The sequence below is a fragment of the Aspergillus tanneri genome, assembly GCF_003426965.1.
Source record: "Aspergillus tanneri strain NIH1004 chromosome Unknown AapTan_2_pilon_pilon_pilon, whole genome shotgun sequence".
In the NCBI taxonomy this organism is placed as follows: domain Eukaryota; kingdom Fungi; phylum Ascomycota; class Eurotiomycetes; order Eurotiales; family Aspergillaceae; genus Aspergillus; species Aspergillus tanneri.
In genome coordinates, this window is record NW_022984629.1 from 1 (window position 1) to 25,918 (window position 25,918).

Genomic DNA, 25,918 nt, shown 5'->3' on the forward strand with positions numbered 1-25,918 from the left:
TAATCTTTATTAATAACAACCTTTTTATATTGATCTTTATTAAATACAACCTCTTATGTTAACCTTTATTAATCGCAACCCCCTATATTAATCTTTTATTATATTCCGACCCCTTATTTTAATCTTCCTTAACTATAATCCCTTATATTAACCTTTATTAATTGCACCCTCTTATATTAATCTTTATTAATTGCAACCCCTTATTTTAATCTTTATTAAATACAACCCCTTATTTTAATCTTCTTCAACCACTACCTCTTTTTACTAATCGTCTGCCCTGCCCTTATATAATCCCTATTTTTTTTCTTTCTTATATCCTTATATTATCCAATTTATTTGCTATACAACCCTGATATTAACCCTTAATTAATTGTAATCCCTCATTGTCTCCTATTCTTCCCTAATTATTCCCTTTATATTACCCTATTCCTCCACTTTAAAACCCTTATGTAACCCTATTCCTCCATTCTAAAACCCTTATGTAACCCCATTCCTCCATTCTAAAACCCTTATGTTAATTTTACCATCTATTAACCACAAATCCTTATATTAAACTTTATTAACCACATCCCCTTTGTTTAATCTACTTTTTACCAAATCCGTATATTAACCAATACTTTATTAATTACCCTTTTTTATTAACCGACTTACTATTAATTAACAACCTCTTATATTAATCCATTTTCTTTTTTATTAATCCCTTTTCTTCTTCCCATTCTCTCTCGGTTAAACCCTTATAACCTCCCTGATTTTATCTTATACCTGTATTTTAATTCCACTCTGATTTTACTTTGACCCAAATCTTACCAACTAATATCCTCCTTTACTATAACAAACCCTTTTATTATTTTTTATTCTTCCACCCTTGAACTCCTATACTATCCCTATTTTTTGTTAATTATATCCTTATATTACCCTGTACACCGTAAACTATAATCTATAATATTAATCCACCAATTATTAATCGCAATTTTGTATATTATCCTATACTTTATTAATTACAATTCCTTATACTATCTGATTTTTATTTAATTAATTTTTTTTATATTAAAAAATCCCTATTTTTTTTATTAAACCCTTATATTTTTATATCCTTCCTCTATTAAACCTTTTATATTATTTTATTCTTTAACGGTCAATCCCCTATATCCTCCTTTTTTTTACTATTAAACCCTAATGTTATCCTATTCCTCTGCTGTTATTATCCCTATTTGTCCACTGTTAAATCTTTGTATTATTCCTATTTTTCCTTTGTTAAACCCTTATATTATTCCAATTTTTTCTCTGTTAAATCTGTATATTACCCTATTCCTCTGCCCTTAAATCCTTATATTACCTGATTTCTCTGCTTTTAAACCCTTATATTACCTGATTCCTGTGCTTTTAAACCCTTATGTTACCTAATTCCTCTGCTTTTAAACCCCTTATGTTACCCTATTCCTCTGCCCTTGAACCCTTATATTGCCTAATTTCTCTACCTGAATCCCTTATATTACTATATTCCTTAACACTTATCCCCTGATCTTGCCTGATTCCTCTGCCTGTAAACCCTTATATAATCCCTATTTTTCCTCTATTAATCCCTTATATAATTCTAATTTATTCTTTTTGCAACAATGTTATAAAACTAATCTAGTTTAAATTATAATTTAAATTCCTGCTTAATTAATCCCTTTTTTTTTCTCCTATTCTTTATATATTATCCACTTGGAATATTTTTTTTTAATTAATCCCCGCCTTTATTATAACCACCTCTAATATAATCCCTATTTAACCCTGGTTAATATACTTAATTCTTTTTGCTATTAAACCCTAACTTTAACCCACACTTATAAATTATATTCCTAAATCCAATCCCGATTCTTCCTTGATTAATCCCTTATATTAATTAGTTATCTTGTTATATTAATTTAATTAATAATCTCGCCCTTATTTACTCCCTGATTTTTCTGATTAATCTTCTTATTTTATTAATTATTCCTAATCTCTAGTACTAATTTTTTTTTTTATTAAAACCCTGATCCCTTACCAATTTAATTTTTTTTATTATTATAAACCTGTACCTTGTCCTAATTTTATTTTTTACTAAACCCTTATATTCTCCCTCTTTTCTCTGTTAAACTATTATTATCTCCCCTATTCTACCTTTATTAAACCCTTATGTTACCCCATTCCTCTACTCTTAAATCCTAATATTGCCCTATTCCTCTATTTATAAACCTAATATTACCTAACTTTTTACTTATAAAATCCTTATATTACCGAACTTTTTACTTGTAAACCCTTATATTCTCCCCCCTTTTTATTATTAAATAATTATCTTCTCCTAATTTTTCCTTTTTATTAAACCCTTATATTACCCTGTTCCTCTGCCCTTAAACCCTTATGTTACCCCCGTTCCTCTGCCCTTAAACCCTTATGTGATCCTATTCCTCTGTTAATCCCTTATATAATTCCTATTTATTTTTATTATAACTTTATAAAACACGAATCGTATCCCTATTATTACTTGGTTAAAATAAATCTTAAAATATTTAAATACTTTGTATAAATATTAACCCTTTTTAAACTATAATACTAATTAACAAACCCCCTATATTTACATGGAACCCTTTAATTACTATTTAACCATTTTATTAATTAACATATTTAATTATATATATAACTATGTAATTTACTACTTTTTAACTATTACAAAACTATTTTTTATAAACTACTTTAAAACTGCTTTGTTAACTATTTTATAAGCTTTTAATTCCTTGGTAACCTGCTGAACTGGTTGGAAACTAGTTTGGAACCATTTTGGTTGCCTATTATATTATTTCTATGCTGCATGCTTCCTCCTGGTATATATATCCCCCTAGTATATACTTTGCATATGCTCCCTATTTTATATATATTTACTATACTAATTTGTATTTTTGTTATTTTAATACTGTATATTGCCCCCCTGGTGCCTGCCATGCCCCCCCGGTACATGCCTCCCCCGGTACATGCCTCCCCCCCCTCCCCGGTCCCCCGGTACATCCCCCGGTACAGCCCTTCCCCTGGTATATATTACCCCGGTGCGTTCCCACTGATTATTTTTATTGTACGCATTTACCCCCGGTACACGTGTGTTAACCCTTATATGCCTTCCCCCAGTGCGTAATTGGTATGTATCTTTCCCAGTGTAAACTCCCCCTGGTACATATTCCCCTGGTTTCTTTTCCCCTGTGTACCCCTATTATTTACGGTGCGTATCTCTCCCTGGTATATACTTTTCCCCTATTACATGCCTGATTCCCGGTACATGTCCCCTTATATAATCCCTATTTTTCCTCTATTAATCCCGGTGTATAATTCTGGTATTTATCCTTTCCCTAGTACATGCCTTTATAAAACCTAATTTAGTTTAAATTTAATTTACATTTCCCTGGTAATATAATACCTTTTTTTTAGTATTACCTCCCGAATATATTTCTCCCCCGGTGAACCTGTATTTTTACCCCGGTTTTTTATTATGGCACCACCCCTAATACGTGTTTGCCCCCCCTAATTTTGCCCTGGCACTGTTACCCCCCCTTTATATATATGTTTCCCCGGCACGTGTTTACCCCGGTGCGTGTTAACCCCGGCATGTGTTTATGCTTTGCCCCTAGTAATCGTGTTTGCCCCGGTTTTATTCCCCCCTGTGGTTTGCCCCTTATATTTACCCCGGCACGGTGTTTACCCCTTGTTTTATTAATTTACTTTGCCCCCCGGCATATGCCGGTGCGTGTTTGCCCCGGTGCGGCTTGCGCCGGCACGTGTTTACTCCCGGTATATATATTTCCTCCGGTGCGTGTTTTGCCCCAGTGGTTTACCCCGGTACATACCTATTCTTGTTTACCCCGGACTATATCTCCCCTGGTATTTTAAATTATTACATATACCCTATATATACTTAAAACTTTTGTACATCCCCTAGTATATATACCCCTTTTAATATTCCCCTGGTACATGCCTCCTCCCCCTGGTGTTTGTTTACTATGGTACGTGCCCCTGGTATTACCTCCCCCCTGGTATTGCCCCCCGGTGCGTACCTCCCTTATATATTTCCCCCGGTACATATATTAACTGCTATATGTTACCCCCTGGTCCATGCTTCCCTATAATGCCCCTTTCCCCAGTCCGTTCCTCCCCGGGTGCCTATATTCTCCCCCGGTGCGTACCCCCCGGTGCGTGCCTTCCCCCGGTGTATCCTTTCCCCGGTATATATCTCCCCGGTGTGTTTCTCCCCGGTGTACCTCCCCCCTGCCCCCCCCTTATGTACCTGCGTTCCTCCCCGGTGTAAACTTTACCCCGGTGTATACTTTTCCCCCGGTGTGTGTCCCCTGGTATATACCTTCCCCCGGTACATCCCTCCCCCTGGTATTATCCCCTTCCCCCCGGTGCGTACCTCCCCCGGTGTATATCTCCCCCGGTATATGGTGGTGTATATATTCCCCTGGTATATACCTCCTTAAAACACTCCCCCGGTGCGTATATGTGTCCACTGGTATATGCCTGTGTATATCCCCTGTATACATGCCTTTTCCCCCCCTGGTATATATTTCCCCTGGTATATGTTTCCCCGGTGAGTCTTTACCTCTTTACCCCGGTGTGTATTTGCCCCGGTACATGTTTCCCCCGGTGCTTTTACCCCCGGTGCCTCCCCTGGTGCATGCTTTAATTCCCGGTAAGTCTTTGCCCCGGTACGTATCTCCCCTGGTACATGCCTCCCCCGGTGCGTGTTTCCCCCGGTGCGCACCTTTGCCCCGGTGCGTATCTCCCCCGGTGCGTATCCCCCCGGTACATGCCTCCCCGGTGCGTACCTCCCCCGGTGTGTACCTCCCCCCGGTGCATGCTCCCCCCGGTGCGTGTTTTCCCCTGGGTGTGTTTACCCCGGTGCATGTTTACACCAGTATATACCTCCCCCTTGGTGTGTCCCTCTCCCCGGACTGTATACCTCCCCCGGTGCATACCTCCCCTGGTACATACCTCCCTCCCCCCGGTGCGTACCCCCCGGTGCGTATCTCCCCTAGTATATATTTATTCCCCTGGTACACATTTCCCCCCGGTACACGTGTTTGCCCCTGCTATATGCCTTCCCCCAGTGCATGCCTTCCCCGGTACGTATCTCCCCTTAGTTCATGCGTGTTTACCCCTGGTGCGTATTGCCCCTGGTGTGTGGTTTTTCCCCGGTATATATATATCCCCGGTGTGTCCTTCCCCCCAGTGTATTCCCCTGGTGTGTGTTTACCCCCGGTGCATGTTTACACCAGTATATACCCCTGGTGCAAACTCCCCGGACTGTCCCCCGGTATACCTCCCCCCTAGTGTTTACCCCGGTGCGTGCGTACCCCCGGTATTAACTAGTATATATTTACATACACATTTTACCTAGTATATGCCTTCCCCAGTGCGTACCCCCCTTAGTTCATACCTTCCCTGGTGCGTATCTCCCCTGGTGTGTTTTTTCCCGGTATATATATCCCCCCGGTGTGTCCTTCCCCAGTGTATTTACCCCGGTGCATACTTTACCCTGGTGCAAACTTCACCCTGGTATATGCCTTGCCCTAGTACATACCTTTTTCCTAGTATATGCCTTCCCCGGTGCATACCTCCCCCTGGTGTGTATCTCCCCCGGCACCCCGTGGTGTTTCCCCTGGTGTATGCCTCCCCTGGTATATGCCTGCCCCTCCCCGGTGCGTACCTCCCTCTGGTGTGCCTCCCCCACGTGGCTTCCCCTGGTGTATGCCTCCCCTGGTATATACCTCCCCGGTGTGTGCCTCCTCCCGGGTGTGTATTACCCCTGGTGTGTGTATTTCCTTGCTATATATACTCTGCATATGCTAAAAACACTGCCTGTGTATATTCCCTGGTATATATAGTTTGCGTTTATTTACTTTTAATATATATGTCACCCGGTACATGTTTACCCCGGTGCGTACCTCCCCTGGTATATACCTCCCCCTAGTGTACCTCCCCCGGTGTGTATCTTCCCCGGCACGTGGCTCCCTCTGGTGTATGTCTCCCCGGTGTATACCTCCTCCGGTATGTGCCCTCCCGGGTGTGTATTACCCCCAGTGTGTGTATTTCCTTGCTATATATACTCTGTATATGCTTAAAACACTGCCTGTGTATATTCCCTGGTATATATAGTTTGCGTTTATTCACTTTAATATATGCGTCACCCGGTACATGTTTACCCCGGTTTATGTTTACCCCGGTGCGTGTTTGCCCCGGTGCGTGTTTGCCCTGGTGTGTACCTCCCCCTGGTACATGCCTCCCCCGGTGCGTGTTTACCCCGGTGCGTGTTTGCCCCGGTGCGTACCTCCCCCCCGGTGCGTACCCCCCGGTGCGTACCTCCCCGGTGCGTATCTCCCCCCAGTGTGTACCTCGCGCTGGTGTATACTTTACCCCGGTGCGTTTTACCCCGGTGCGTACCTCCCCCTGGTACATGCCTCCCCCGGTGCGTGTTTGCCCCGGTGCGTCTTTACCCCGGTGCGTACCTCCCCCTGGTATATGCCTCCCCCGGTGCGTGTTTGCCCCGGTGCGTCTTTACCCCGGTGCGTGTTTACCCTGGTATGTGTTTACCCCGGTGTATACCTCCCCCAGTATATATCCTTTCCTGGTACATATATCCCCCCGGTGCGTCCCCCCCGGTGCGTATCTCCCCCAGTGTATATTCTTTCCCCGATACATGTGTCCCCCCGGTGCGTCCTCCCCCCTGGTATATAGCTCCTGCTAGTGTGTATCTCCCCCAGTTCGTGTGTTTACTAGTATATACCTACCCCTGGTACATGCCTCCCCTTGGTGCATGCCTGCCCCGGTGCGTATCTCCCCCGGTGTGTGTATCTGCCCCTGGTATGTATTTCCCCGGCACATGGCTCCCCCTGGTATATGCCTCCCCCCTGGTACGTGGCTCCCCTGGTGCGCACCTCCCCCGGTGTGTGTGTCTCTCCCCGGTGTGTATATCTCTCCCCCTGTGTATATACCTCCCCTTAGTATATATCTCCCCGGTGCATACCTGCCCCTGGTGCGTACCTCCCCTGGTATATATTTTTTCCCGGTATATATATCCCCCGGTGCGTGTTTACCCTGGTGCGTGTTTATCCCGGTACGTGTTTACCTTTGGTACATGCTTTCCCCGGTGCGTACCTCCCCTGGTATATATCCCCCGGTGCGTACCTCCCACCGGTGTATACCCTCCTTGGTACGTATTTCACCCCCGGTACACGTGTTAACTGCTATATGCCTTCCCCTAGTGCGTACCTCCCCCGGGTATATGCCTTGCCCTGGTATACACCTCCCCCGGTGCGTACCTCCCCTGGTACATGCCTTCCCCCGGTGTGTACCTTCCCTCGGTGCATATCTCCCCCCTGTGTGTGTGTGTACCCTAGTATATATATATTCCCTGGCATATATAATTTTAGTATATATATCCCCTGTCCCCTAGTACATGCGTCCCCTGGTATATATATCCCTGGTGTATATACTTAGCATGTGCTCCCTTTACTTTATACACCTCCCTGCGTGTATATATTTTACGTGTGCTTTTTCTAATACATGCCTTTTTTTATACTTTTATACCTTCCTCTAGTATATATTTTTTACTACTATATACCTCCCCCAGCGCATACCTTCCCCCAGTGCGTACCTCTCCCCGGTGCGTATTTTTCCTGGTATATATCTCCCCGCGGTGCATACCTGCCCCTGGTATGTACCTCCCCCGGTGTGTGTGCCTCCCCCGGTGCGTGTGCCTCCCCTGGTATATATCTCCCCCGGTACATGGCTCCCCTGGTACGTAACTCCCCCGGTGCGTACCTCCCCTGGTACGTGGCTCCTGCTGGTGCGTATCTCTCTGCGGTGACTATGTTCCCCTAATACATATTTACACTAGTACATGCCTCCCCCGGTGTACATACCTCCCCCGGTGTGTATACCTCCCCGGTGTGCATACCTCCCCCGGTGTGTATACATCCCCTTGGTGTGTTACCTCCCCCACAGTGTGTGTACCTCCTCCTAGTATACATATCTCCCCCGCTGCATATCTACCCCCAGTGTATATCTCCCCGGGTATATACCCCCTCGGTGCGTGTGTTTACTAGTATATACCTCTCCCTGGTATATGCCTTCCACCGGTGCGTACCTCCCCTGGTATATGCCTCCCCCGGTGCGTACCTTCCACCAGTGCGTGTTTACCCTGGTGCGTCTTTGCCCTGGTGTGTGTTTACCCCGGTGCGCCTTTGCCCTAGTACATGCCTTCCCCCGGTGTGTACCTCCCCCGGTGCGTACCTCCCCTGATACATACCTCCCCCGGTGCGTACCTCCCCCGGTGCGTACCTCCCCTGGTCCGTGCCTTCTCCCGGTGCATGCCTTCTCCCGGTGCATACCTCCACCTAGTATATATACTTTGCGTTTGTTTACTTTAATATATGCGTCCCCTGATATATATTTGCCCCGGTGCGTTTACCCCGGTGCGTGTTTGCCCTGGTGTGTGTTTACCCCCGGTGTGTTTTTGCCCCGGTACGTACCTCCCCTGGTACATGCCTCCCCATTGCATGTTTGCCCCGGTGCGTGTTTGCCCTGGTGCGTCTTTTGCCCCGGTGCGTGTTTCCCCGGTGCGTGTTTACCCCGGTACATGCCTTCCCCGGTGCGTACCCCCCCGGTGCGTACCTCCCCCGGTGCGTGCCTCCTCCCCTGGTGCATGCCTGCCTCTCCCGGTGCGTACCCCCCCCTAGTATATATATATTTTTTTACGGTACATGCCTCCCCGCGGTGCGTACCTCCCCTAGTATGTATCCTTTCCTGGTATATTTATCCCCCAGTGCGTCCTTCCCCGGTGCGTACCTTCTCTTGGTTCCCTGGTATATACCTCTGCCTAGTACGTGTGTCCACCGCTGTTTATATCCCTATATTATATATGCTCTGCATGTGCTCCTATATTATATACACTTATTAGTCTAAATAACAATTATAAATATATTACTGTTCTTGCTACACTGTATACTAACTAGTTATACCACAAACCCCGTGGATCCCTCCAATTCTTTGCAGATCTGCCATAGCCAGCAAAATAATGCGAATAACTGGCTGTGCTGGCCTTTGGCTCCCTCCGTGGCCTGCCCAAAAACTGCAACACTTGCATGGTGTTGTTTGCGTCCACCCCGTGCTGCTGCAACCGGCGCTGCCATAGTGGCTGGATCTGCTCCTCCCACGGGCCGTACAGTATTACAGCTGTCATGGGGACCAATATATCCTTATATACACACTCGGTTTGTGTTGGATGGCCATCTAGTACCTCCCATCGTCGACAGATCGTCTGCGGCATATAACAGCGGTAACAAGCGGTATATCTAGCGAATGGAATCTTATACTGGCGAACTAGATTAACCCATGCCTTGGCTTTGTCGCTTTTGGGCCCACGACAAAAGTATAACTCGTGTTCGTTCCGTTCCCGTCCTGCAATGGTGCAAATATAGCACTTTTTCTGCCATGGTGCTATCTCGTTTTCAATAGTTTCCTCGTCCAACCACTGCCGTGCATCTTGCACCTGGTGTTGAATACGGGGCGCTGCATGGCGCTGGTCTTGCACCCGTTGGCGCTGGCGTTCGGCGATACTAACCGTGGGCGTGGGATTGGGGGCGATATTTTGCGTGCTCTGTGGTATAACATGCGATATTACTTGAGTTTCAAATGATTCTGTATTGTCATGGGATTGGGACCGGCGTGTGGGATTTGGCGCGATATTCTGCGTGCTCTGTGGTATAATATGCGATAATGGAAATAATTCGCCACTACCATGGGAATGGGGACTGCCCGTAGCGCTAATCTCGCGTGGTGGGCTTGTCGTGCTGGCGAGATCGTCCATGCGGGTGTCCGGGGAATATCTGTCCGGGGACATGCAAACCGACTCCTGCGCGAGCCAATCGGCGTCACAGCCGTCACAGAGTGCCTCGGTGGAATCAATATCCTGACAGTATCGGCGCGTATAGCCATTCACTGTTTCGTCCATGTACGCGTCCAATACAAACCGTCGACATCCCACCCCGGGCGCCACCCCGAGGTACTCGTCCACCAACTCGCGATCCGCCACGGCCTCTGGCGTCTCCGGCGTGGGCTCGTCCCAGCCCTCGGGCTGGATAATAATCGCCTCGCTGCGCTGGCTATCCCGTCCGGCTCGCCCACTTTCCTGCCCGTACTCCAACAACGACCGCGGTGTTCCAATATGGATAATACTGCGAATATCGGGGATATCCACACCCATGCCCAATGCACTGGTGGCGGTAATTACTCGCGCCTCGCCCCGGGTAAATCGCTGTAATATAGATGGCTTGTCAACCTGCTTGCTGTAGTACGCCTCGCACGCTAACTCGCGTGCAATCTCCACTACCTGACGGACCACATGGCCGTATACCACCACCTTGCCATCCTTGGCGCGCTGGATTCGCTCGCGGATAAACGCGAGCACCGGCTCGCTGGTAAACCACTGCATGGAACGCCGACCCAGCTCGGGCCGCCACACGCGATACGCCACGTTGGGACGGCTTGTCCGGTCCCGAAATATATGGACTTGCTCGCGGGAATACTCCATGCGCCGGAATAACTTCGCCTCCAACCGCGGCGGCAACGTGGCAGTTAATAACACCATCTGGGTTCGCGCGTGGTTCAACCGCCCCAGCTGTCGCAACTCGGGTCGGAAATCCGTTTGGTCGTTTAATATCACATGGCATTCGTCGATCACGATCCGGTCTAACCGGCGTGTTTGCTGCAACCGGTTAATAAACGTTTGAAAATCCTCCTGCACCGCGGATTCCGGTGTGACCAGTACAATTGTCGCTTCGTCCGGTGGCCGTCGACTATCCCATTCAATGCAGGATATACCCAACTCGCGACAGCGCCGCACCATATCGTTCCGCAATGATATTAATGGCACGACCACAATGGTAGTACCACTGGGCTCGGCGAATGCAGGTAACATAAACAACATGCTTTTTCCCCTCCGGTGCGCATAATGGCGACCACCGGGCTCTTGCCGTCCTGAATGGCGCGCAACGCCGGTGCTTGGACGCCCGGAACTGGATATCCTCTTGCCCGGTCATGTGCTGCAACGTGGTGCGCATATCTGCGATATTTAACCGGTGACGTCGGACCACTCGGCCCTCCTCGGCTTCGTCCTCCCATGGTGATCTCTTGCGCTTCCCCAACGGGCTGGGCTCCGCGGCGGATGCAAACCCCAAAACCGGTGCCAATCGGTGCTGGAGAGTCGAAACATTGCACGGCGATGTGCCGTGGTCCCGGGCTGCTCCATAATACCACGGCCGTACACTCCACCCGCCAATTGGGATGAATGCGCCGCCTGCAAGTCTGCAATATGGCCTAACCACTGCTCCTCGTCCATACCCTCCTCGGTGTCGGCGTTTAACACAGCCTGCGCCAAGTCTCTCTCCTCCTGCATGTTGCTGGCAAACGCGGCAGTGGGTCGCAAAATCGTCGGCTAATCCCAATGGCGATATCCCGATACCACTGGATATTAATGGCTTCTTTTAACCGGGTCTTGGTTTCGCGCTTTAACACCTCCCGGAACCGCTCGGACGTCCATTTGCGCCGGGTTCCGGGGTCGGGGCCCCATAAAAACGCATCTTCGCGGATCTGCGCTGCGTGCGTGCCCTGCGCTGTGGTGCCCTGCGCTGCGTGCGTGCCCTGCGCTGTGGTGCCCTGCGCTGCGTGCGTGCCCTGCGCTGCGTGCGTGCCCTGCGATGTGTACGTGCCCTGCGTTGCGTGCGTGCCCTGCGTTGCGTCCATGCCCTGTGCCGTGGTGCCCTGCGCTGCGTACGTGCCCTGCGATGTGTACGTGCCCTGCGTTGCGTGAGCGCCCTGCACCGTGGTGCCCTGCGCTGTGGTGGTGCTTTGCGCTGTGGTGGTGTTTTTTGCGCTGTGGTGGTGCCCTGTACTGCGCGTATTCCCTGCGTGCCCTGCGTTGCGTTCGTGCCCTGCGCTGTGGTGGTGCCCTGCACTGCGTGCGTTCCCTGCGTTGCGTGCATGCCCTGCGCCGTGGTGCCCTGCGTCTGCTTCGCATGCCATGCGCTTAGTTGCTGCACAAATGGTAATACCAACCATAAATACCACACAATTAATTCACCCACCTCCCGTGGCACAAATCGATGAATGATCTTTATATCGTTACTCGCGTAAAACCCCTTGTGGTACGCCGTCACCAACGCCACCATCCCGTCCTCGATATAGATATTGCGCTGTCGATTCGCCACGGTATTCACATGTTGAATACTTAATAACTCGGGTGCGCGAGCCGGCTGGCCGGATACCACGTGAACAAGCACTGCTAATTTCTCCTTAAATCGCGCCACGCGCTCCAGATACTGCGCCACCTTCGGCATGTGCAGCCGTCGGGCTTGGCGCCGGACGGTAAACTCCTTCTGCACGGCCGGCTCGGCCCGCAACCGGCCGATCATCCACTTGGGCCCCACCGGCCATTGCGTGCGCTGATCCCGCAAAAATTCCATCCCACCGTGGCCTGCGTGGGGTCGTCGTAGATCGCGTGCCATGGAATACTGGGAATGTCTTCCCGCGCTGTCACGCACAGTATGTCGCACAATATCTGGCGTGTGGCCCCGACCAATCCATGGACAAATCCGCGGAAATCGCCCATGGTAAATGTGATATGCTTGTATCCGAGCTCGTCGCCATGGTTCCATGTAATGTGCCCGGGCGCCGTGGTATTATAATGGATCTTTAACCCGTACGTGCGCCAATCCTGCAACGTTTGTATTGGACTGTGGGTGCCACGCACCATAAACCGCTGCACCATCCACTCCACGTGCTCCTGGAATGTTTTCCCGCGATTCTGCCGGCGGATATTCACTATCGGTTGGGGATTACTGCTGGTAATGGGCGATGTGGGGGCGATGATGGGATGCCTTGCTCTGGTTGACTGTAATATCCCTCGTCCGAATAAATATCCTCCAGCTCGTCGTCGGCGCTGGCGAGCACCCACTGCGCGCAGTTACTCTTCTTCTGCCACACCGCGATAATCTCCTCGGGATTCGGATCCAACCAAAGCGCTTTCTGGACAATTATAAAGCGCGCCACCTTGATCACACGCGATAAGATCGGGGATAACTCTCCGGGCCCTGCCATCTGTCCCGGCCCCATCCCAACACGGCCATGGCACATACAAGCACGCTCTCGTACTCATGGCTACGCTGCTTTTGGTTTAGCAACTCGATGCAAAACTCCAAACACGCGCCTTCGATCGGGGTCATGCGCCACGCTGCGTCGTCGTCCTGCGGCTCGCCGGGAATATCCCGGTGGGTAGTGGCGAGGTGCCATAACTGCCGCCATTTCTTGCGCTGCCGTGCTGTCATCCCGTACGGGGACTCGTCCATCCGTGTGGCGCCTGGGTGCGCGCGATAAACGCTAGGATTTGCTGCCATGGCTGCATATGCTTAACCACGCTCTCGGTATCCATATACGCCTGCAACGGTCGATATGGTGTTTGACCCTTTCAGATCGGATGGCTTCAATGCAGATTGCCTGGCCGCTGTGCTGGACCACGCGCTGGCTCTTGCGCACGACCTGCTCCATGGCGGCCCAAATGTGGCGCACGCCCTGCTCCACGGGATCTGTGGGCTCTTCCTCGGGCGGCGCCACGCTGTCGGTTAGATCCTTTGGTGCGATTCCTTCTAAATACTCGGACCACCGGGTCATGCGCAGCCATGGGTTGGCGTCGGTAATATCAGATGCCTGAATTGTACTCGGCGTGGACTGCGCCTCCTTCCACGCGTTCTCTAGCTCCTGGACAGCAACCTGGATATCATCTGTGGGGATCGCCGGTTCGTCGTTCTCATTTGGATTGCGGATGTGAATATAATGCGATCCTTTGCGCGATGGGAATATCTGCTGGCATGTCACAGATATAAAGGATCGCTGCAGCTCAGCATCTGCACGCACGCGCTCGTCACGGCTTACTCGACCACCATGCGGATACTGGGACCATCCATGGGTGGTGCGCCAGTGCTTTCGCATATTCTCAATTGTTCTTCCTATGTACTGACAGCCCGGGAATCCCGCCGACATAATAAACCATCAGGTTGTACGGGTATTCCAACCAACGCCTGGTCCAACTGATGGGGAAAATTAACCTGATCGGGGAATGCGCAATATCCTCCCATTGCATTACCTTCTCGCTAATCTGGACAGCATCGGCGTGTGGGATTTGATGGGCGCGATTTTTTAAATGGCGGAGAACCTCGGGGGCCACACACCATGCTGGCATTGCTTGCAAATAATAACAGGTAACATATCAAGCTTCTCGAATATCTGGTGCTCCATGGCCGAAATTAAATTGTTTATTTAAACGCGATCGTATAACTGCAGTTGGGTGTGTTTACCTCTTTCCTAAATAATCCTGCAACCTGGCAAGTTTGGTGGTTATGTAATAACGGCTCGGTCGGCTGTGATACCCCAACAAAATAATTAAGTCGAATAATAAACATCGACCACCACCACAGTATTATATAACGGAATTTCAAGCTCCCATTTTGCCAAGTTACTTTTATAGGTGTCCTGCATCTACTATAAAAATTTAAGCTATGGTGGATTATGGGTTGTCGAGCTACCCTACGTTTATAATTTGGAACGACTATATGTTAACGAGAATTCTGCTAGCCAATCAGCGCACGATCCTCGCCCCACTGTTATCCGACCCTAACCAGACTCTACCAACATCCGCCCCAGGCCTGTGGAATAGATCCTTTGGTGCGATTCCTTCTAAATACTCGGACCACCGGGTCATGCGCAGCCATGGGTTGGCGTCGGTAATATCAGATGCCTGAATTGTACTCGGCGTGGACTGCGCCTCCTTCCACGCGTTCTCTAGCTCCTGGACAGCAACCTGGATATCATCTGTGGGGATCGCCGGTTCGTCGTTCTCATTTGGATTGCGGATGTGAATATAATGCGATCCTTTGCGCGATGGGAATATCTGCTGGCATGTCACAGATATAAAGGATCGCTGCAGCTCAGCATCTGCACGCACGCGCTCGTCACGGCTTACTCGACCACCATGCGGATACTGGGACCATCCATGGGTGGTGCGCCAGTGCTTTCGCATATTCTCAATTGTTCTTCCTATGTACTGACAGCCCGGGGAATCCCGCCGACATAATAAACCATCAGGTTGTACGGGTATTCCAACCAACGCCTGGTCCAACTGATGGGGAAAATTAACCTGATCGGGGAATGCGCAATATCCTCCCATTGCATTACCTTCTCGCTAATCTGGACAGCATCGGCGTGTGGGATTTGATGGGCGCGATTTTTTAAATGGCGGAGAACCTCGGGGGCCACACACCATGCTGGCATTGCTTGCAAATAATAACAGGTAACATATCAAGCTTCTCGAATATCTGGTGCTCCATGGCCGAAATTAAATTGTTTATTTAAACGCGATCGTATAACTGCAGTTGGGTGTGTTTACCTCTTTCCTAAATAATCCTGCAACCTGGCAAGTTTGGTGGTTATGTAATAACGGCTCGGTCGGCTGTGATACCCCAACAAAATAATTAAGTCGAATAATAAACATCGACCACCACCACAGTATTATATAACGGAATTTCAAGCTCCCATTTTGCCAAGTTACTTTTTATAGGTGTCCTGCATCTACTATAAAAATTTAAGCTATGGTGGATTATGGGTTGTCGAGCTACCCTACGTTTATAATTTGGAACGACTATATGTTAACGAGAATTCTGCTAGCCAATCAGCGCACGATCCTCGCCCCACTGTTATCCGACCCTAACCAGACTCTACCAACATCCGCCCCAGGCCTGTGGAATAGGGGGCTGGGATTGGAATGATGCCGGGCTGGCATTAGAACTAGACGGATAATCAATCTTTATGGATGGGGGAATAGGTGGGGGAATCACTGCCTCCACCGGGACTCGACCGGATATAATTGGGGTGCGATAACGGTGGTGATTCGATTATTACTAGATCTACCATGGAACCCTCTGCCTTAACAATGGATACCGAATGCCAATCAGGATGGCATCCATCACATGGAACCTCCTCGGGATTCTGATCCTGGCAATATTGCCGCTGATATCTATCCACGGTGCTGTCTAAATATTAATCCAATACATACTATCTGCATCCCACGCCGGGTATTACATCCATATATTCCGCCACCAATGCGGTATCGTCGGGGATGTATCCAGGCCGGGATGCTGGGAGCCCTCCGGCTGGATAATAATGGCCTCACTGGCCTCTCCGTCCCGTCCGGCACAACCACTTTCCTGCGTGTAATCCAACAATGACCGGGGCATGCCAACGTGGATAATACACTAGATATTGGGGATATCAACTCCCATTCCCAATGCACTGGTGGCGGCAATCACCCGGGTCTGGCCCTGTGTGAACCGCTGTAATATCGACGGTTTATCAATCTGCCGGCTGTAATATGCCTCGCACTGCAATTCCTGTGCAATGTCCACAACCTGGCGGACCACGTTGGCGTAAATAATAACCTTCCCCGTGGACACCCGCTGGATTCGCTCCCGGATAAATACCACGACCGGTGCGCTGGTCAACTATATGGGACTAGCTTTGATGGGGGACACTATATACGATACGCCACATTCGGACGGCTGGTACGGGCCCGAAATATGCTGATCTGGTCGGGACGATACTCTATCCGCTGCAACAATGTTGTTTCCAATGTGGGGGGCAACGTGGCCGTCAGCAATACTATCTGCGTGCGTGCATGGTTCAACCGTCTTAACTATTGCAACTCGGGTCGAAAATCCCGCTGGTTATTTAATACGACATGGCATTTGTCAATCACGATCCGATCTAACCGCCGGGTCTGCTGTAATCGGTTAATAAACATGTGGAAATCGTCTGTCACCGCCGATTCCGGCGTCACCAATACGATCGTGGCTTCGTCGGGTGGTTAACGGCTCTCCCACGCCACGCATAATATACCTAATACCTGGCACTGTCGGATTATATCACTCCGCAATGCCAGCAATGGCACCACGACAATGGTCGTTCCGCTGGGCTCGGCAAATGCTAGTAATATAAACAACATGCTCTTGCCTCCCCGTGGGCATCACCGCCACCACCGGGCTCTCTCCGTCTTGGATGGCCCGTAACGCGGGGGCCTGGACCCCCGGAATTAAATGGTCTCCTGCCCGTTATCTGCTGCAGCACGGTTTCCATATTAATGGTGTTCAACCGGTGGCGCCGGATAACACAGCTCTCCTCGGCCTCGTCCTCCCACGGCGCCCGTTTGCGTTTGCCCGTGTCTCCGGGAGCCTCGGCCGATGCAAATCCTAAAACCGATGCCAATCCATGCTAGACAACCGAAACATGGCCCGGCGGCGGGCGGTGGTCCCAGGGTGCTCCATGATATCCCGGGCGTATATCATGCCCGCCGTGTGGGGGAATGCGTGGCCTGCTCGTCCACGATAGCCTCCATCCACTGGTCCTCGTCCATGTCGATCTCGGGGGATCTCGGGGCCTTCTCCTCCTGTGCGTTGCTGGGGAATGCGCTGCTTGGCCACATCTACCACCAGCTAATCCCGATAGCAATCTCGCGATATGCCTGGATGTTGACTGCGTAATGCAACCGCATCTTGGTCTCACGCTTTAACACCTCACGGAACCGTTCGGACGTCCATGCCCGCTGCGTGCCGGGATCGGGGCCCCAAATGGACGGCGACGTGGATGCTGGTGGGGCCCGGACGGTGCTGTGGATGCCGGTGGGGGCCCGGACGGTGCTGTGGATACCGGTGGGGAACGGACGGCGCTGTGGATGCCGGTGGGGGAATGGACGGTGCTGTGGATACCGGTGGGGAATGGACGATTCGTCGAGCCGGCGCTGATACCACACCTCCAATTGCTGGGCAAATGGCAATACCAACCACAAATACCATATAATTAACTCGCCCACTTCCCGCGGGATATATCGACTGACGACCTTGACATCGTTGCTGGCATAAAATCCCTTGTGATATGCCGACACCAATGTTACCATGCCGTCCTTGATAAATACATTGCGCCGCTGGTTGGTCTCGGTGTTGACATGCTGCAAGCTCAACAGCTCCGGGGCCCGGCCGGGCTGCCCGCCGACCACATGCACTAACACGGCCAATTTCTCCTTAAATCGCGCCACACGCTGCAAATACTGCATCACCAATCATGGCTGGAACTGCGTGGGCTGGCGGCGGTGAATAAACTGCACCTGCATGTCCGGCTCGGTCCGGATCCGCTCCATAATCCACTGGGGCCGTCGACCGGCCATGATGTTCGCTGATCGCGCAAAAGCTCCATCCCACGGCGCTTTGGGTGGGATCGTCGTACAACGCGTGCCATGGGATGACGGGCGTCTGGCCAAATATCAGCTCGTCGCATAAAATCCGGCGCGTGGCTGTGGTCAATCCGTGCACAAACCCCGGAAATCGCCCATGGTGAACTGCAGGTGCTTATACAGCAACCGATCTGGCTGCATCCATGTGACATGCCCCGGGGCCGTGGTGTTGTAATAGATCTTTAACCCGTATGTGCGCCAGTCCTGCAATGTCTCCATTGGGATATGCGTGCCCCGGACCATGAGCTGGCTAACCATCCATGTTACCTGCTCCTGAAACGTTTTCCGGGATGGATCACGCTGGCTGATATTAATCCGGGATTGGGGGTCCCCACTGCGCATGGGCGATGTTGGCGGGGACGATGGGGGCCCCTCCACCTCGCTGCCGTATACGGAATTGGTCTCAATATTATCCACGGCTGCGGCACTGCGTAATGTCCACTCGGCACAGTTCTGCGGTTTCTGCCATGTCTCGATAATCTGCATCACATCGGGATCCAACCACAATGCCTTCTGGACAATCATGAACCGGGCGATCTTGATCACCCGCGACAAAATCGGCGGATAACTCTCGGCATCCTGCCATCCAAACTCCCCACGGCCTAATACCGCCATCGCGCATATCAACACACTCTCGTACTCCTGCGCATGGTATGTCTGGTTCATTAGCTTAATACAACACTCCAAACACGCCCGTTCGATGTCACTCATCATCCACTGTGCACGCTCCGGATCCCTCTCGTCTGTGGAATCCGCCTCGTCGATGGAATTGGGACTGCTGATCTGGCTGGCCATCTGCCATAGCTGCCGCCATTTTTTCCGCTGCCGTGGGGTCATTCCGTACGGTGGACGCTTTTCTGGGTGTGGGGCCTGCGTGCGTGCGATGAACGCTAATATCTGCTGCCATGGCTGTACATGCTTGGCCACGCTGTCTGCATCCATATACACCTGCAACGGGCGATATGGGGTCTGCCCTTTCTCGGATCGCACCGCTTCGATCCGGATCGCTTGACCGGTATGTTGCACCGTCCACTGGCTCTTGCGTACCACTCCCTCCATGGCTTTCCATATCCGCTGCACGCCCTGCTCCACGGGACCATCGGCGTCTGGCAACGGGGGCGACCATGGCATACAATGCGTCGTAATCGCTGGGCGTGGTAAACTCCTGTAAATACTGGGTCCACCCCGTCATCCGCAACCACGGGTTGGCGTCGTGGATCTCTCCAGCCCCGGTCGCACCGGTCTGGATCTTCATCACCTCCCAATGCCTCGGTGATCTGCTGGATCGCCTGGTCGACCTGCTCTGTGTGGACGGGAATCGACGGTTCCTCCTCGCTCCCACGGACATAGATGTAATGGGATCCTTTCCGCGATGGGAATATCTGCTGGCATGTCACGATTATATATAATTATCGCAGCTTTGCTTTCTGTGCTTGTTGCTCCTCGCGCGTGGTTCGGCCCCGTCGGGTATGCTGCGACTATCCATAGACCGTCCGCCAGTAATTGCACATGCTATTCAAGCTCCGTCCAATGTACTAACAGCCGGGGTAATCTCGGCGACATAACAACCCATCCGGGTATGTGGGCAACTAGGATGGTATTTATTACATGGAACCTCCTCGGGATTCTTATCCTGGTAATATTACCACTGACACCTATCTACACTGCTATCTAAATATCTATTTAATACATGCTGTCTACACCCCACGCCGGGCATTATATCTGTATATTCCGCCACCAATGCGGTATTATCAGGGGGGATGTATCCGGGCCGGCATGCCGGGAACTTGCTGGCCGGATAATAATAGGGTCACTCGCCTGTCTATCCTGTCCGGCACGACTACTTTCCTGCGCGTAATCCAACAATGACCGTGGCGTGCCAATGTGGATAATACAATAAATATCGGGGATATTAACCACCATGCCTAATACACTGGTATGGCGATCACCCAGGTCTGGCACTGCGTAAATTGCTGCAAGATTAATGGCTTATTAATCTGCTGGCTGTGGAACGCCTCGCATCTAATTATCTGTGCTATCTCCACAACCTGGTGGACTACATTGGCGTAAATAATCACCTTCCCCGGCTGGGCCTGCTGGATCCATTCCCAGATAAATACCGTTACTGGTTCCGCGGTAAACTACTCCGGACAGGACCCTAAACGGCTGCCATACCCGGTATGCCACGCTCGGACGGCTAGTCCGGTCCCGGAATATATATACCTGGTCCCGGGAACACTTTATGCGCTGGAACAACATTGGTTCCAACTAGGGGGGTAATATAGCTGTTAACAACACTATCTATATTCGCGCGTGGTGCAACCGCTCTAGCTACTATAACTGTAGCTGAAAATCGCGCTGCTCGTTCAACACTATGTAGCATTTGTTCACAATAATCTAGTCCCCTGGTGCGTCTGCTGCAATTGGTTAATAAATATGTGGAAGTTGTCTGTCACAGTGGATTCCAGTGTCACGAACACAATTGTGGCCGTGTTGGGTGTTTAACAGCTCTCCTATACCACATGCAAGATAAGCACTGTTACTAGTTTAGCAGCATGGGCTTTTTTTATATATAGTCTTTGTAAACTATATCCTTTTTTTTATATGTGTTCCCTCCCGTGCATGTAATTTTTATATAATATGTACTTATTATATTGCGTGCTGTTTTTTTTATATATATATAATTTTAATATAGCATCTACTTAATGTATTGTATGTACTCCCTGTAGTATATATACTTAGCCAGTCCATGTGCTTTTTACCTAATATCTGCTTTTTTTAATACATGTGCACCTATTCTTGCGTTTTATTTATATATTATATAAGCTTAATTATTCCATGCATTTCCCCTAAAACATGCAATCTTCCTATTATATATACTTTATTATACCTTCTGTTTAGTCAGTAATTAGTTTTATACTTATATATTAGATTACCAAGTAAACTATAATATCTGCGTCTTGCTATTAATAACCAAGATATATATATTAACTGGTAATACTCTAAACTTTATATATCCTCTCCAACTCCTTGCATATCTGCCACAACCAGCAAAACAATACAAATAACTGGCTGTGTTAGCCTTTAGCTCCCTCTGTGGGCTGTCCTAAAAGCTGCACCACCTGCGTGAGATTGTCGGCCTCCACCCTGTGCTCGTGTAACCGTCTCTGCCACAATGGCTACACCTGCGCCTCCCATGGGCTGTACAACATTATCGCTATTATCAGGACCATATATCTTTGTATACACACTCGATCTGTGTGCCGCGGCGGTCAACCTCCCAGCGCTAATATATAGTCTGGGGCATCCCACATCGGAAACATGCGCTGTATCGCGTGAATCGGATTTTTCCCGCCGAACCGCTTTTATCCATGCCTTGGCTTGGTTACTCTTGGGTCCATGGCAAAAAGTAACTCGTGCTCGGTTTACTCCTATCCGGTAATAATGCAAATGTAGCACCGCCTCTGCTATCCTGCCACCTCTTGTTTAATTATCTCCTCGTCCAACCACTGCTTCGCATCCTGTGCTTGTTGTTAAACATGTAGGGCAGCCTGGCGTTAACTCTAGACCTGCTGGCGCTGGTGTTTGGTAATATAAACCGTACAATCCTCTACACACTGGGTCTGCTGGTGGATAGTGGTGGCTTGGTAGCCATTATGGGCCGTCGTGCGTGCAACGGGAGTCGGAATGTGCAATGGCAGTGGTTGCTTGCTGGATCAGGATATATTCTCCTCGGGCATGGGCTCGCGTGCGCGACATGCATGGTTGGACTTTGCGTGGGTGGATATCTGCGATTGGAATAATTCGTGACTGCGTTGGGATTGGGGACGGGACGTGGTTTCCTTCTCGAGTTGTTGGCTTGCCACCGTGGTGTTTTAATGTGGATAATACTGCGAATGTCGGGGATGTCCACGCCATGCCCAACATACTGGTCGCCGTAAGAACCTGCGTCTCGCCCTGTGTAAATCGCCGTAATATGCCGGGCTTGTCCACCTGTTGTTTGTGGTATGCTTTACATTCCAACGCCTGCGCCACCTTAATCACATGGCGCACCACGTGGCCATAGACCACCACCTTTCCACCAGGGGCCCGCCGAATACGCTCGCGGATAAACGTAATAACGGGGTCACTATGGAACCACTGCGCGCTGCGTCCCACGTCGGGTCGCCACACGCGATATGCCACGTTGGGACGGCTTGTCCGGTTACGGAACATGTGCACCTCTGCCTGGGTATACCCCATCCGCCGGAATAACTGCGCCTCCAGCTGCGGTGGTAATGTGGCTGTCAACAACACTATCTGCGTGCGTGAGTGGTTTAACCGTCCCAACTAGCGCAGATCGGGCCGAAAGTCTTTCTGATTGTTTAATATCACATGGCATTTGTCGATGACGATCCGGTCCACCCGTCGTGTTTGCTGCAACCGGTTGAGAAAAGTTTGGAAATCCTCCTGCACCGCGGGCTCGGGCGTGACCAACACAATGGTGGCTTTGTCGGGGGTCGTCGACGGTCCCATTCGATACTCGAGATACCTAGCTCACGGTATCGCCGTGTCATATCGGCACGCAACGAAATCAATGGTATGACAACGTGCTTTTTACCCCCACCGGTGTGTATCACCGCCACTACAGGACTCTCTCCATCTTGGATAGCGCGCAACGCCGGCTCCTGCACGCCTTGAAATTGGATCCCCTCCTGTCTGGTTGTCCGCTCCAGAACGGCACGCATGTCGACCGTATTTAACCGATGTCAGCGAAGAACGCGATTTTCGTCCGCCTCCTCCTCCCACGGCGAATGTTTGCGCTTTCCCAGCGCGCTGGGCGCTTCCGCGGCGGATGGAAACGCTATAAATCGGTGCCAATCCATGCTGGAGAGCTAGAACATTTCGCGTCGATGGGTGGTGATGCCTGGCTGCTCTATAATCCCCGGGCGTACACGGCGCCCGCCAAACGTGACGGATGGCTGGCCTGCATGTTAGTAGTAATATGGCCAAGGAACTGCTCCTCGTCCATACCCTCCTCGGCGTCGGCATCCAAGACGGCCTGTGTAATCTTGGCCTTGTCCTGGACATTGCTAATAAACGCACTGGCCGGCTGCATGAATTGTCGGCTGATGGTAATAGCAATCTGCCGGTACGACTGGATATTAATAGCATGCTTAAGACATGTTTTTGTTTGCCGCTTTAACACCTCTTGGAATCGCTCCGATGACCATGTGCGACGTGTGCTGGGGTCGGGCCCCTATAAATAAGTGTCTTCACGGGCTTGTATTTTGCACAGCGCTGCCTGCGTCGGTGGTGGTTGCGTCCGCGCTCTGTGCATGGCCGGCGTGTCTGCCGTGGTCTGTGACAGCGATGTGGCGGATATCTCTGCTGCTTGCCATGCACTTAACTGCTGGACAAATGGCCACACCAACCACAAATACCATATAATTAACTCCCCGACCTCGCGGGGAACATATCAACGGACGATTTTAATATCATTGCTGGTGTAAAATCCCTTGTAATACGCAGTTACCAGCGCCACCATCCCATCCTCGATGAAAATATTGCGCTGTTGATTGGTCGCTGTATTTACCTGCTGGATACTTAACAACTTGGGTGCGCGTGCTAGCTGTCCGGACACTACATGCACCAACACGGCTAATTTCTCCTTGAATCGAGCCACCTGCTGCACTACTGCGCCACCTTGGGCATATATAGCCGCCGTGGCTAACAGTGTATAGTAAATCGCCCCTGCACAGCCGGCTCGGCCTGTAACCGATCGTTGATCCACATGGGCCCCACTGGCCACTGTGTGCGTGGATCCTGCAAGAAATTCTACCCCACTTTGGACTGGGTGGGATCGTCGTACATGGCGTGCCACGGAATCTGGGGATGGACTCGCAATCGCTCACGCACAACGTGTCGCACAGTATCCGGCGGGTGGCCCCGACTAATCCGTGGATAAAGCCGCGGAAATCGCCCATGGTGAATGTGATGTGCTTGTATCCAAGCTTGTTACTATGATTCCATGTAATGTGACCGGGTGCCGTGGTATTGTGATGGATCTTTAACCTATATATACGCCAGTCCAGCAGTGTCTTTATGGGGCTGTGTGTTCCACACACTATAAACCACTGCACCATCCACTCGACGTGCTCCTGGAATGTTTTCCGGGACCGTTGCTGGCTGAGATTCGCCATTAGCTAGGGATCACTGCTCGCGATCGACGACGTGGGGGCGATGACGGGAGATTCCCTATAATATTGTTGCCGTCCTGGCTGTAATATCCCTTGTTGTAAATATCCTCCAATCCATTGTCTGCGCTAGCCAGCACCTATTCTGTACCACTACTCTTCTTCTCCCAGATGTCGATAATCTCCTGGGGGTCGGATCCAGCCACAGTGCTTTTTGCATGATCAGAGACTGCGCCACCGTGATCACACGCGATATGATGGGTGGATAGCTCTCAGCATCGTGCCACTGGTCGCGACCCTATCCTTACACAGCCATGGCGCACACCAACACGCTCTCGTACTCGTGGCTGCGCTGTGTCTGATTTAACAGCTTAATACAAAACTCCAAACACGCACTTTCAATGGGGCTTATTTTCCACAGGATAGTTGTCTTGCTCGGCTGGTGCGCGGTTCGTGGCAGCGTGCCACAGCTGGCGCCGTTTCTTGCGCTGACGAGGTGTTATTCCGGATGGCGGACTTATCCACTCATGTAGCGCCTGCATGCGCGCGATAAACGCTAATATCTGCTGCTATGGCTGCACATGCTTTACCACGCTCTCGGTATCTATATCTGCCTGCAACGGGCGGTGCGGGGTTTGTCCCTTTTCTAACTGTATTACTTTGATGCGAATCACCTGGCTACTATACTAAACTATCCGCCGGCTCTTACACGCTACCTGCTTTATCACCATCTAAATGCTGCGCACGCCCCTGCTCCACCGGATGAATAGGCTCCTCCTCGGGTGTGGCCACGCTGTCTATTATATTCTATTTGCTAAATACTCCGACCATCGGGTCATGCGCAACCATAGATTGGCGTCGGCAATGTCCCATGCCTCGACGGTTTGCTCGGCTACCTGCGCCTGTGTATGCTTCCATATGTTTTCTAGCTCCTAGATAGCATGCTGGATATCATCCATCACCACGGGTGCCTCTGTCTCGGTCACCTTGGACTGGACGTGGATGTAATGGGAAGGCCTGTGGAATACAGGGCAACACACTTTGATTGCAAATAAATAGAGAGAGATTATTGACCATTGGGAAATCGAATCTGGATATAATGGGATCCCCTCCGTGATGGAAACAGTTGTTGATAGGATACACGCTGAAGCAACTGCTGTAGCTCAATTTCTCGCGAAGCCCGCTGAGATTGGGAAACTCGTCCACCATGTGGATAGAGGGACCATTGGTGCGCCGTTCTCCAATGGTTGCGCATGGTGTTCATGGTTGATCCAATATACTGACACTGGTCGGGGAGCCCGTTGACAGAGTAAGCCGTTTGAGTGACATGGTAAAATAGGAATCG

At 50.5% G+C, this 25,918-nt stretch overlaps 4 protein-coding genes across 4 annotated transcripts; all 4 read right to left on the reverse strand.

Annotated features, from left to right (window-relative positions):
* Positions 1-8,964: 8,964 nt before the first annotated feature.
* ATNIH1004_000001 (uncharacterized protein) lies at positions 8,965-14,103 on the reverse strand (the record flags this gene model as incomplete). Its single annotated transcript, XM_033564727.1, has 10 exons — positions 8,965-8,969; positions 9,037-10,865; positions 10,891-11,365; positions 11,410-11,468; positions 11,531-11,898; positions 11,961-12,597; positions 12,621-12,850; positions 12,907-13,116; positions 13,203-13,462; positions 13,509-14,103. The coding sequence occupies 10 exons, from the start codon at positions 14,101-14,103 to the stop codon at positions 8,965-8,967; spliced, it is 4,668 nt and encodes a 1,555-aa protein (XP_033430484.1).
* A 595-nt stretch (positions 14,104-14,698) lies between these two features.
* On the reverse strand, positions 14,699-15,390 carry ATNIH1004_000002 (uncharacterized protein; the record flags this gene model as incomplete). The annotated part of the gene is made up of 2 exons (XM_033564728.1): positions 14,699-15,238; positions 15,295-15,390. The coding sequence occupies 2 exons, from the start codon at positions 15,388-15,390 to the stop codon at positions 14,699-14,701; spliced, it is 636 nt and encodes a 211-aa protein (XP_033430485.1).
* A 2,203-nt stretch (positions 15,391-17,593) lies between these two features.
* On the reverse strand, positions 17,594-19,970 carry ATNIH1004_000003 (uncharacterized protein; the record flags this gene model as incomplete). The annotated part of the gene is made up of 5 exons (XM_033564729.1): positions 17,594-18,214; positions 18,272-18,416; positions 18,477-19,480; positions 19,531-19,779; positions 19,938-19,970. 5 exons carry the CDS (start codon positions 19,968-19,970, stop codon positions 17,594-17,596), a joined length of 2,052 nt encoding a protein of 683 aa, XP_033430486.1.
* Positions 19,971-22,051: 2,081 nt separating this feature from the next.
* ATNIH1004_000004 (uncharacterized protein) lies at positions 22,052-24,363 on the reverse strand (the record flags this gene model as incomplete). Its single annotated transcript, XM_033564730.1, has 5 exons — positions 22,052-22,696; positions 22,772-22,928; positions 23,332-23,534; positions 23,913-24,187; positions 24,249-24,363. 5 exons carry the CDS (start codon positions 24,361-24,363, stop codon positions 22,052-22,054), a joined length of 1,395 nt encoding a protein of 464 aa, XP_033430487.1.
* Between the last annotated feature and the right edge of the window lie 1,555 nt (positions 24,364-25,918).